The 12,819-nt window shown below is 37.4% G+C and overlaps 2 protein-coding genes across 3 annotated transcripts in view; one reads left to right on the top strand and one right to left on the bottom strand.

Annotated features, from left to right (window-relative positions):
- SRSF11 (serine and arginine rich splicing factor 11) overlaps window positions 1-6,864 on the bottom strand; it is a 41,011-nt gene extending 34,147 nt beyond the window's left edge. For both annotated transcript variants that reach the window (XM_053590334.1, XM_053590336.1), the window contains exon 1: window positions 6,766-6,864. The gene's annotated coding sequence lies outside the window, so the exon portion shown is untranslated. The remainder of the gene's footprint in view (window positions 1-6,765) is intronic.
- Window positions 6,865-6,959: 95 nt separating this feature from the next.
- Window positions 6,960-12,819, top strand: part of LRRC40 (leucine rich repeat containing 40) — a 35,304-nt gene continuing 29,444 nt past the window's right edge. The window contains exons 1-2 of the mRNA XM_053590332.1: window positions 6,960-7,151; window positions 12,251-12,432. Coding sequence (XP_053446307.1) covers window positions 7,001-7,151; window positions 12,251-12,432 — 333 coding nt within the window. The 5' untranslated portion in view covers window positions 6,960-7,000. The remainder of the gene's footprint in view (window positions 7,152-12,250; window positions 12,433-12,819) is intronic.

Raw genomic sequence — 12,819 nt, 5'->3', positions numbered from 1 at the left:
TTTTTCCCCTTATGTGGTAAAATTAACTTTCTCTTCATGAAGGAAATTTATTTTTAAAGACTTAAAAAAATGCAAAAAATGAAAGTGTACTCCAATTCAGTAGTAAGACTGAATTACATTAACTGAATGCTTTTAAAATGGTCTTTCATCCTCATAACACTTGAAAGATGCTAGACTCAATAATGCAGACCCTGGAGTCAACCAGAAGGGGCTGGACCAGCAATTCAGGTAATTGTGCGACTTCTACCTCAGTACTTTGTGCCTATGTTTTCTTATCTCAATTAGGGGGATAATAATAATAATGATGTCCACCTGTCTGGGGTTGTTGTTAGGATGAGTGAAAATGCTAATACAAATGCTTAGAAAAAGATTAACTACCATGGCAATGCCTGCTCTACAGATAAAGAAACTAAGGCTTATAGAAGTTAGGCAACTTGCTGCAGGTGTAGAGCAGTAACAGTGGAGTAAGCAGGGATTAAAAAGCAAAACAAACCTGGTACTGTATCTCTACCATCTCTTGTCATAATAAATACAGAAAAAATTAAACATATAAGGTGGGAATGATAATGATTGGTTTCAGGTTCTTTATTCAATAAAAATCTTCCATTTTGAAAACAGACTGTTACTCTCCACTGGGCTCCATCTTGTACCATCATTCTCCTTTAGGTTAGTACCCTAGACTAATTCTGCTTTATCACTCACGTGAAAGATACAACTCACAGTGAGAAGTTTCTTATTTTAGATTTCACATTTTAACATAGGTTATTTTGGAAGCATATTAAAAATTATTGTATGGTGATAAATCCTTACTGTTAACTGCTCAAACTCTACAAATGTAAAAAAAAAAAAAAAGGTGGTCTCCATTCTGCCCCCCTCCCACTTCACGACCCATGGATATTCTCAACTATTATACATACTTCCTCTGATTAGTCGTGTGAGCTAATGTGCACCTTCAAATGAAAAATGGAAATAATGACGCCATATAAAGTTTCTAAGATTAGGAATATTATGGATATGAACCACTCACCAGAGTGCTCTGCACATGGGCACTCAACAAATGTTATAAACCATCACAGGAAAGGTGGCTTTCAACTCTCCATTTCCTTACTAATGGATGAATAATAGTAAGACTTGTCTTACCTCACAGCATTATTGGCAAAATTAAATTGCTATGATAATTCTTTGTAAATGGTTAAGTTATAGTAAGGAAATGAATTATACTATTACTAAATGCCCTCTCTCATTTAAGAGGCGGCTACACAAATGCAAACACAACACCAATATAAGCAGATTTCAAATCTTTGTAATCATTTTGATCCCAAAGCAGTATATTGCTAATACCATGCACAGTCAGATAATGTCTAAACAAAATATTCCTTTTTTTTTGATTAAGACACAAATACTGGTAGGCATAGTGGCTCATGCCTATAATCCTAGCATTCTTTGAAGGCTGAGGCAGGAAGATGGCTTGAAGTCAGGAGTTTAAGAGTAGCCTGAGCAGGAGTGAGACCTCTACTAGAAGTAGAAAAATTAGTCAGGCCTTACGGATGAACCTCCAATCCCACCTACTCAGGAGGCTGCATCTCTTGAGCCCACGAGTTTGAAATTACAGTGCGCTACCATGATGACACTGCCCTCTACCCATGAAACTCAAAAAAAAAAAAAAAAAGACTTTTCCATGGAAAACTCTTCTGAGGAAGGTTCAATTACTTTCCCACATTTTAAGAGCAAGAGTATTATTCTTATTTGCAAAACTGAATATATCCTTGATTAATATTCAATGTATTATGATGTAAGTCACAAAAACAAACCATCAAATGACCAAAGCACAAATTTAAAAAAAAGCAAAATATAACTAAGTACATTATCCGATCTGAATTCCTGACAAGTGACAGATTAAAAACATAGTAAATAGTTTTAAAAGGCCATATACTTTTTTCCCCTAATTACCATGCCAGTCACTTGAAATTATGAACTGCAGTGAGTTTCGAGCCACAATTAGCTCAGATTTTAGTTTAAAACACTTGAGACATAGATAAAGTAATTATTTTGAGGGAGGGAGGAGATGGTACAGAGGTGATATTTCTAAGCAAACAAGGTTGGCATCTCTACAATGGTAAGTAAACAAAGTTGTATTAATGGCTGATAAACTTAGCATTTAGTGAAAGATACGTACCTATGATGAAGAAGACTGAGATCACAGATCTGCATTGTAGGTACCAAGTATTTAAACGTCTACTAATATTTCAATACCGCAATGATGGGCACTTTTCAATTATTGAAGTATTCATAACTGTGATATGTTAAAGGATGGGGGAAAACTCAAGTAGAAAAAGAACTGTTGGCAGTCTTGAAGGTATTCTGGTAAGTTAAACTGGCATATGTCAAATTACAATTGTGAGTACAAATATACACCCTACAAGTCTGAGCATCAAATTATACATTAACAATCTATTGATTGTGATTGTAACAATCTACCAAGTTATTCATATTTTTCCCTCTTATTAAGTTGACACTAAGCATAAAGCTTCAAGGACCATATTGTGTCTTATTAAAACTGTAGGGGAGCTTTGTTCATACAGAACAGTATTTGACATTTATAAACGTTTTTTTCTTTTCCTTTCAAAAGTAAATGAAGCTGAAAGCTGAATCCAATTGAACAAAAATCTTTGTAGGGGGTGATATAAAGTCAAATTTTAAAAGAGCAGATTTTGACTGTAATTGATTCTTAGACTTCCCTGGTAATGGTTTGCCTGTACCAGCACTAACAGAGAATGACACTGAAATAAATAGGGTTTGGTGCCTTAACTCTTCCTCTGTTTTACTTTACCATTCAAAGAAAAAAAATCGTAAAACCCAAATAATATTAAAATTTGGGCTTAAATTGCAGAACATATTAATCTTGGAAAAAAGAACAAGACTATTGCATTAGCTATTAGAAATTAGTAATAGTAATCACTGGAAATATTTCCTAATATTCCCAGTTGCTTTTACAACAATCAATAAACAAATCTCCTACCATAGTGCTTTTAAAAAAACACGACACAAGCAGGATTAGTTTACCACCGTCCACGTTTTGGTTTCTCTTTTTCAACAACAAAAAAAAGACAAAAGTACATTTGATTTTTTTTTTTTACTAGTTCTTCCACCTTTCTTCTAGTGAAAAACGCTAACATGTGAAGTCTTTCTATAGGAGGAAATAAAAATGCTATTTTCCTAAATCTGAGGGGTTAAAAGTTTTTGAATCAAAAGTAGAGAACAAAATCAAATATTAAATCTCCTAGAGCAGTATTTTTCTTTTTTTTTTTTTTTTTTTGTAGAGACAGAGTCCCACTTTATGGCCCTCGGTAGAGTGCCATGGCCTCACACAGCTCACAGCAACCTCCAACTCCTGGGCTCAAGCGATTCTCTTGCCTCAGCCTCCCGAGCAGCTGGGACTACAGGCACCCGCCACCCTCGGTACATGGGGCCGGCGCCCCACCGACTGAGCCACAGGCGCCGCCCCTAGAGCAGTATTTTTCAACCTTCTTTATCTCACAGCACACCTGAATTATGTTGATCCAAAAAAAAAAAAGGGTAAATGAAAGAATATACTTACCACACTATGAACTTCTTCTGAAAATAATTTAATGAATGATCTTTAAAAATTTTCCAGGGCACACTGGTTGAAAAATCACTGCCCTAAGCAAGCTAACTACTTCATGATTCATGAGCATGATGAGAAGCAAAGGGAAAATACAAATATATAAACCTATAATCCAGAAGAAAATGGATGAGAAAGAAAGTGGCAATTGTTTTCTGATGGAAGAAATTAACCAAACTTAACTGCAATCAACATAATACAATTCGAAGCCACATCTGAAACAATGAATAAACATGGAAAATATGCACTTCCTTCAAAGAAATATAGGGTGTCCCAAAAGTTACCCCAAAGTCCCCATACCTGTGGAAAAAGGAGATGTTAGCTAAATGTACCTTTATTTACAAAATATTCATTATAAAATTTTACAAAGGTGTCCAACACAGAGAATACTTTGTAAATATTTTGTAAAATTTTGTAATCAATGTTTTATAAATAAAAGTATGTTTTGCTACAATTTCCCTTTTTCCTCATGGTGGTGACTTTAGAGACACCATGCACGTTTTGCTCTTACGTGATTCTGTTTTCTTAGCAAATATGCTTCAAAAATCTGCACACATTAACTGTTTTCCTTTACTACAATTTCACACTTACCTTTTGCTTTTGGAAAAAAAATCTAACACGTTTGCAAGAGTAATACAGCCACACCTGAAAGTATCTTATTAAATTTTAATGGTTAAGACAATCTGCTCTCATACTTTGATAAACGTCATACTTTCCATTATGTAACGGAAGAGCATTCTTTGGCCAATATAATTCTTAGGTTTAACACATACAGTATTTGGTTTCTTAACTTTTTTTCGTTTAGCTAAGAAACTTGAAGAGTAAAACCTTCCACTACTTAAATAAAATAGATACAACAAATTGTAGCTGACAATTCTAACTATGCAGTACTCTCCAGCCCTGACAGGAACAACCATTTCCTATTATTTTAATGATGTATATATAAAGTCCATTTAAAAAAAAAAAGTAAATACTTTGACTAAATACCAGTGTTAAAAAGAGGTTAGGGTTTTTGACTGCCTTTAATGCAGTCTCTTCAAGTAATGCGATTGAAGTACAAAGCTAATTCTTACTAATGTAATTGAATGTGGATAAAACTGCTTTTTCATAAAGAAACTCAATTCAAGTCACTTAGCTTTCAGTTTCTATCAAATCTGAGATAAAACATTTAGTTTGCCCAAGTGCACAGTCACATTTCCCTGTCATTCACCTAATCTGCACTTACTACATAATCAAAATACATTTTATACGGTAGACATACAGAGCGGCCATAAAAATCGTGCACAATTTAAAATAGTCTATTTTAAAATATCTATAATAGTCAATTTAAAATAACTACTTTGAATCGCACACGAACTTTATGGCCACCCTGTATACTGGTAAATTCTTTACATGTATCCGTTTATATCCACTGAGGTTTATCACAAATATAAGGCCATCTGGATTTTTCAGAATTACTTTGCCATTAAACATATGCCTCTCTTTTAAAAAAGAAACAATGTTTTGACATAGTATTGTAAAATGTCAATAATAAAGTATTTCACTTCAAGAACAAAAGAATAAAAAAATTATACTTTGTTGTTATTTTTAAATAAGTTGAACTAAAGAAGATTCATTGTAGGGGCAGGGGTGATTATCATGAATTTTTATACTTGAGCAACTCATTCTCCAAAAGTAGGCTGTTACTCCCTACAAAAGAGAAAAAGGTTGTTCCCTAATAAATCTCTTCAAAACTGAAGCGTCTCTTAAAACGATCCCAGAATTAAAAAAAGCAAGTTGGAAATTATGAAAAGCTATTAGGCAAGTCATGTGGTTAACGACTACGGTTTTGGAGATGGATTCAGGTTCAAATTCTCCGTCACATCACTTAAAGAAACTTGTGATCTAAGGTTAAGTTTTTTTAGCCCCTTTTAACATCAATTTCTCCATCTGCAAAATTGGTTATAGTATTAAATAATTAATAGCGAACAGAGGTTCTTTTAGCACTGAGCCTAGCACCTAATAAGGGCTCAATAAGGTAGCTATTGTCATTATTATCAAGACAAACTGATAAAAATGATCTTGCAAAGTCGCTATGTCCTTCTGCTTTAAAACCGGGTCTTTCCTGGCTTAGTAGGCTAACTTCTGGTAGTTTTCTGCTGTTCACTTTTAATGTCAAAGACTCCAGTGAACTACGAAGAAGAAAAAGGATAGGGTGTGAAAAACTGGATTTTACTGGTAGCAAGAAGATGGACTCAAGTAAAACTGCAAGGCGCAGAATTTGTTAAGAGGGCTGTCATCCTATCTTCCAACTATCCTACCAATCACCAGTAGATTTAATGGATGGTTATTTCTTGGCATATGCTTTTAAAATAAAATCACTTCAGGTAAGAGAAAAATCAAGCATCCAGGACAGTACGTACCATGCGAGATAAACACTTAATAATTACTTGCTGAATGAATTTACATTTCAAAGGGAAACTTTAATTTCCCAAGAAACACCGATGGAACAAAATTTTCATTTCCAATTCTGAACTCGAGTCCCTTCCCTTACTAAGCACTCAAAACGTAAGCTTTTTTCTTCACTAATTATTTCAAAAACCTTACGCGGCAGAAATATCCCTGAAGTTACAGTTTGGAAAACAGCAGCTGGAATCCGCACTGGCATTTTTAGGGCTCCCCAATCCAAGCTGTTTGTGCTGCACTAAATTTTGCGCCAGTACCTGTCTCCCTACACTGTTCCGGTTGGACAGAACACTTACTGAATTTTAAGCTTTTCTTTTTCTTCTACGTTGCCAACCCTTCCATTTCACATTCCCTCCTATACTGGATTATAACACAACACCGGGAACGGTGTCAGAGTACCGACCCGAAGAACAGGAAATCTATTTCGCTCCGCACGCCCGAGCTCAGGCGCCACCACCACAAGCGACAAACACGGGCTGGGGTCCAGGGATGCTGCAGACCGCGCCCAGGTCTCAAGTTTTAGCCAAGGCCCACGTTCAGAGCAGGAGAGGGGAGAAGAGAGGGCTACCCCTTCCGGACGCCCTCGCCGCGGCAGGAGCACAAAGAGAAGGTTGGAGTGGTAGTAACAGTGCAAAGGATAAACTCCAAGGCTCCGCAAGTCCGTTAAACGCACTTACTTGTGTGAGGTAATTCCAGGACGTTAGGCCAGCACCGGCAACGGAACAGGCTCCTGCGTCCTCCAGCCCCCGGCGCGGAGGATGACGACATCTGGCTGCGCCGCAGGAAGCGAAGGCCCCCCTCCCGGCCGCGAGCCCGGCGCGCGAAGCGCGCGCTGGCGAAGGGGGCGGGGCGACTCTAGGCGCCGCCTGTAAGCTTCACGGGCGGAGCTGCTGCTTCGGGCGGTGTTTAAACATGTCGCGCCTGAAGGGAGTAGCGAGGCCAGATCCTCGAGCGGGTTTCAAAGCTGACGCGAAGGACTGCGGTACCTCAGTACCGCAGGGGCTGTTGAAGGCGGCGAGGAAGAGCGGCCAGTTAAACCTGTCGGGTAGGAACCTCAGTGAAGGTAAGCCCCAGAAGTAACGACCGGATTGTGTGTCCTGCCCCAAAGCCTTGGGCCAGACAGCCTCCCTTTCTTCTGGCCTGGCTTTGGCTGTCTTTCTTAGGTCCCTAGCCAGGATCTCTGTGCTCTAATCTAGGCATCCGTTACATGGCGACTGGCTTGGACAGTCCATTTCGGCTCTTCCTCTGACTCCAGCAATCTTTGGTCCAGGGACTCTATTGGGAATGTAACCAAAATTTAAACGGGGGGCTTCCTGGGATTCCTACATTATGTGAGATAAACGATATAATGTGTGACGAAATTAGCTATCACATGATGGACTGATACTTTCTCTAAAGCTAAAATTTTATGTTTTCTTTTTTATCTGCCCTTTTGCGAGCTTAAAATGAGTCCCACTCTTACTTGCTGAAAGCCTCTTCTGCATGCAGTTGGGCAGAATCCTAATTACAAGGAATAATGAGCACGTTTTCTAAATTGAGCATCAGGATAGACGCTGCGTTAAGTTCAGATTTGAGGCCATCCTGAGAAAACTTGGTAAAGACACAAATCTGGATACCATGAATGAATGGCCAGATGCTCTTGTGGTTATCTGCTTTGTGGGGGGTAGGGGGCGGGGGGTGAAAGAGTAGCAGGGAGGTAGACGCACAGATTAAGAAATACAGCATTCTTCCTGTAATGCTTTCCTCTATTTCTTGATAGTATTCAGTTTTTAGACAACCGTGATTAAAACCTTCCATTTTCCTTCTCATGATTTCTTTCTTATTGTGCTACATATAAAGTAGTCCAGACAAATACTTGCAGAATGAAAGAAAATATGACGTAGATTCCCTGCTCTCCATTAATACCGTAGATTGTCTTGATTTTTGAATGTTAAACCAGCCTTCCATTCCTAAGATAACTTCCACTATGTCATGATATATATGACGTAGATTCCCTGCTTTCCATTAATACAGTAGATTGTCTTGATTTTTGAATGTTAAACCAGCCTTCCATTCCTAACTTCCACTATGTCATGATATATATGACGTAGATTCCCTGCTTTCCATTAATACCGTAGATTGTCTTGATTTTTGAATGTTAAACCAGCCTTCCATTCCTAAGATAACTTCCACTATATCATGATATATTATCCTTTTTATAAAAGTTGCTAAATTTCTTAAGAAACTTGGGGTGGAGGGTTCAACTACTACTTGAACTTTACCTTGGAAATGAAAACAAAGAAACCTAAACATTTGTACCTTCGTATTAATCTGAAATAAAATTAAAAAAAAACTCAGCAGTATATATATAAAAAGAAATTTGGGGTCTATAATCATTAGGGATATTGCAGTCTGGTTTTTTGTTTGTTTTAGGAGTTTTTGTCTCTCTTAATGCCTTTGGTGTTGGTATCAGGCTTATACAGGCCTTATAGAACAAATTGAGAAGTATTCTTTCCTCTGTTTTTTGAAAGAGAAAAGAGTTTGTGTAAAATTAGTATTATCTTTACTTTAAATGTGTTAGAATTCACCAGTTTAGCCATCTGCCTGGAGTTTTCTTTGGAGGATGTTTTAAATTGCGAATTCAGTTTAATAAATGAAAGGTTACTTTCTATTGCTGTTGTGCCTTTTGTTTTTTCCTTTCAAGGAATTTGTCCATTTCATCTACATTTTTGGATTTATTGGCATAAAACTGTTCAAAATATACTCTTATCCTTTTAACATATGTAGGATCTGTAGTGACAGTCTCACTTTGATTCTTGATCTTGATAATTTGTTTCTTTTTCTTCATCTGTCTGGCTAAGGGTTTATCAATTTTACTGGTCTTTTTCAAAGAACTAGGTACCGGCTTGTTTTTTCACTATTACTTGTCTGTTTTCTATCTCATTGATTTTCACTTTTTATTACCTTGATTCTGCTTTCTTTGGGTTTAATTTATTTTAATTAATTAATTCATTTTAAGCTTCTTAAGATGGTAGCTTAGATCATTGTGGGATGGAATTATCAATGAAGCAGGACTAGCCATGAACTGATAATTGTTAACGCTGACATTTAAAGCCCGGTGATGGGTACATGTAGTTTTCTTTCATTATGCTGGTCTTTAAATTTATGTGTATGTTTGAAATTTTACATAATACCCAACTCCATAGTAATTTTTTTCACATTTATATGCTATTGACATTCATTTTTACCTTGTAGCTTCTATTTTATAAATTGGTGAACTATTTTTAGGATGGCTCCATAGAATTCCTCAGTAATTAGGACTATATGTATACCTTTTAGTGGTTCTTCATATGGGGGAAGTACAATAGTGACATGAATCTTGGTGCTATAAGTTCTGGAAGAAATTGGGATACCTTAGAAATAATTAATGGGGAAAAGAATGATCAGTAAGTCATAGTTTATAGAAAAGCAAATTGATATATGTTCAATAACAGGATAATCTCAACAATTGTCCATGCCTTCGGCAGTTCCCAAAAAGATAAAGTTTGGTAACAAAAATACCTGAAATAATAATGACAGAATATTAGCACTCATTTAGTATAGTTGATTGGTAACAAGTTTATTGTATTGTGTGCAGATTTTTTCTGCTTCCCACCTTACTCCACTCCCCAAAAGACAGTTGTTACACATTGCTTTTTAGGTATAATGGCCTTAATGTGTCTACATATAGGTGTTAGAGAAAAATGCACGCACAATCTGTCTATGCATCTTCTTTAGGAATGGGATCATGCTCATCACACAGCTGCTTCTATGTATGTTTTTTTTAGAGAGAGTGTGTGTGTGTATGTGTTGTTTTGTCTTGCTTCCCTCTCTCACCCGGAGCTTTCTGTAGGTGACCCAGCTCTATATGGCACATTAGTACCCTTTTCTTCTGAGAGTAGCGTTTATTTTTAGTCAAATACATAAATGATGCCATTTCTGTCAACTCCTTTGATGTCAGTAAATTCACATGCTAATTGCTGGCTGATCTGTGTTTCTCATTTTCACTCACTTAATCTATATCGACAAACCAAAATAATGATGATGACAAATTTTATGGTGCTTTGGCTTTCATATCATTTGGGAAGAGTGAAATTATTTTGTTTTCTTTTACTTTAAAAATAAACCTTGATCCACAAAGAGGAATGCGAGTAGATTCATATTCTGTGTTTCCTCAAGTTTCAGTGGCAGAAGAGTAGAGAGAATGCCTAATCTGAGATACGGCGGAAGGAGGGAGATCTTATGATTTATTCTAATATGAATGTCAGCAGCTCATTTTTGAGTGAGTGTAAGTCTCATGGCTTTCAGGAGTTGCTTTTTGTCTATAACACCATTGTATCAGATCAGTCATCTAGAGCTGCTCTTTCGTGTCCTGAATTTGAAACTTTGGTTTGGTGGTTTTGAAATGACAGTGACAGCAGGGAATAGCCAGTGATTACCTTCATGTAGATCTCAAAGGTCCATCTTTCCTTTGTGTAGTTCCCCTTTTAACAAGGAATGAAGGACTATTTAAAAGTTTTGCTGCAGTAGTTTAGCAAGCTACCTTTTAGAAACTTAAGTTTTGTGGTGACAACATGGATTTTCCCTTTTCAACTTGTACAGACTTATTTACTGTGTTACACAAATCATCGTTTGCTGCAATAGAGTAACACAATATTATGTGGTGTGGTAAGAAATAAAATTGCCTGTCAAGTAAAACAGAGAGTAGCCACCAGAGTCAGATGTTTCTCCCAAATATAAATGGAAAGCAAAACAAAAGCAAAATAATGGAGCTCTGACAAGGTTTCACTTCTGCCTCTGTTGCTTGACTAGAGGCGTGGCCCTGGCCAGATTTGGCATTCTCTCTGTGCCTCCTATTTCACATCCATTAGTTGGGATTAGTAATAGCACCGACCTCACAGTCGTCACGAGGTGTAAATGAGTTAGGATGTTAGAAGTATTTGTAAGTTTTAGCTATTATTACCAGCCATTTCATTTTTTTTATTTCAGATTAATATAAAGTAGACGTGATCAGGTTACATCATTTGCATTTGTAAGGTAAAGTTGAAATTGTAGAAAGTGTGCGTACATACCCATTCCTCCTTCCCCTTGGTGGTAACTTGCTGAGCCACCTCCCTTTCTCCCTCATGAGTTTGAGTTTTTCTCTCATGTGAGTAGGTAGTTTTTTTTTTTTGTAGAGACAGAGTCTCACTTTGTCACCCTGGGTAGAGTGCTGTGGTGTCACAGCTCACAGCAACCTCCAGCTCTTGGGCTTAGGCCATTCTCTTGCCTCAGGCTCCCTAGTTGCTGGGGCTACAGGCACCCACCACAATGCCCGGGTATTTTTTTGTTGCAGTTTGGCCGGGGCTGGGTTCGATCCCGCCACCCTTGGTATATGGCGCCAGTGCCCTACTCACTGAGCCACAGGCGCCGCCTGAGTAGGTAGTTTTTAATCTACTACTTTTAACTTAGTATTGAGTACATGTGATACTCACTTTTTCATTCTTGTGATACTTTATATAGGAGCGTGTTCTCCAAATCCATCCAGTTTGTTGCAAAAGATACAAAATCTCCATCTTTTTAAGGCTGAAGAGTGTTCAGCAGTCTACATATACATAGTTTGTTAATCCATTCATGTGTGGAAGGGCACTGGGGTTGTTTCCCATCCTTGCAGTTGTTAATTGGGCTGCTGTAAATACTCAAGGGTAGATGTCCTTATGGTGAAATGGCTTTTTTTTGTTTGGGTAGATACTTAGTGATTAGATTGCATTACTAACCCTTTGGGAGCCTTATATGTACTTCTGTTAAAATTTTCCATTGCATATAGATGTTGATTTCCACGCCTTCTCCGTTAGTCTGTTAGCAAAATGGTAAGATTCCTTCTTTATTTGTCTTATATGTATACTGTGCAGTGTATGTATATAGTAAAAAAGTTGAAGTTAAAAGTGAGAGTTAATATGTAAAATATGTATTACATAGTCTGTTTTTGAATAAAATAAACTCTCTAGTTAAAATTTCTTACTCTTTGACTTACTTGAGATTTTTTTGTTTGAGAAATTGTTTTTCAATAGATAAACTGAATCACTGTTACAAAAGTATGTCACTTAGTATCTGCTTCTTATTTCCGTCCCCCTCCTCCCACCTGTACAATGGTGGTGGGAATAGTGCCTCAGTGTGTCTGGAGAATAAATGTCGATATCCCTGAGGAAGCTAATCAGAATCTTACATTCGGTGCTACTGAGCGGTGGTGGGAGCAGACAGATTTGACCAAACTAATTATATCAAACAATAAACTCCAGTCACTTACGGATGACCTCCGACTCCTGCCTGCATTGACTGTTCTTGATGTAAGTTGACTGACCGCAAATTTGGGTATAGTAGAAGGGATTCTGAAGCTAAATTTGGGTTTGGTAAGTAGAAAAGCTTTCATGTTCAGTTGGTAGAAGTTACCAATGTTAGGCATAGCATAATGGTTAAAAGCTCAGGGTTAGAACACCAAGTTTCTAATTGTGACCCTGCCACTCAGTAGCTGTGTCGCCTTGAGGAAGCTACTTCACTGTGTCACAGTGTCGATATCTGTAACCAGACTGATACTATTTACTACTTTTAAAAATTGTTTGTAGAATTGGGGCGGCACCTGTGGCTCAAGGAGTAGGGCGCCCGTCCCATATGCCGGAGGTGGCGGGTTCAAACCTAGCCCCGGCCAAAAACCAAAAAAAAAAATTGTTTGTAGA

The sequence above is a fragment of the Nycticebus coucang genome, chromosome 5 (genome assembly GCF_027406575.1).
Source record: "Nycticebus coucang isolate mNycCou1 chromosome 5, mNycCou1.pri, whole genome shotgun sequence".
Taxonomy (NCBI): Eukaryota; Metazoa; Chordata; class Mammalia; order Primates; family Lorisidae; genus Nycticebus; species Nycticebus coucang.
Note: the sequence above shows the minus strand (reverse complement) of the source record. Positions and strands in the feature narration are given on the sequence as shown.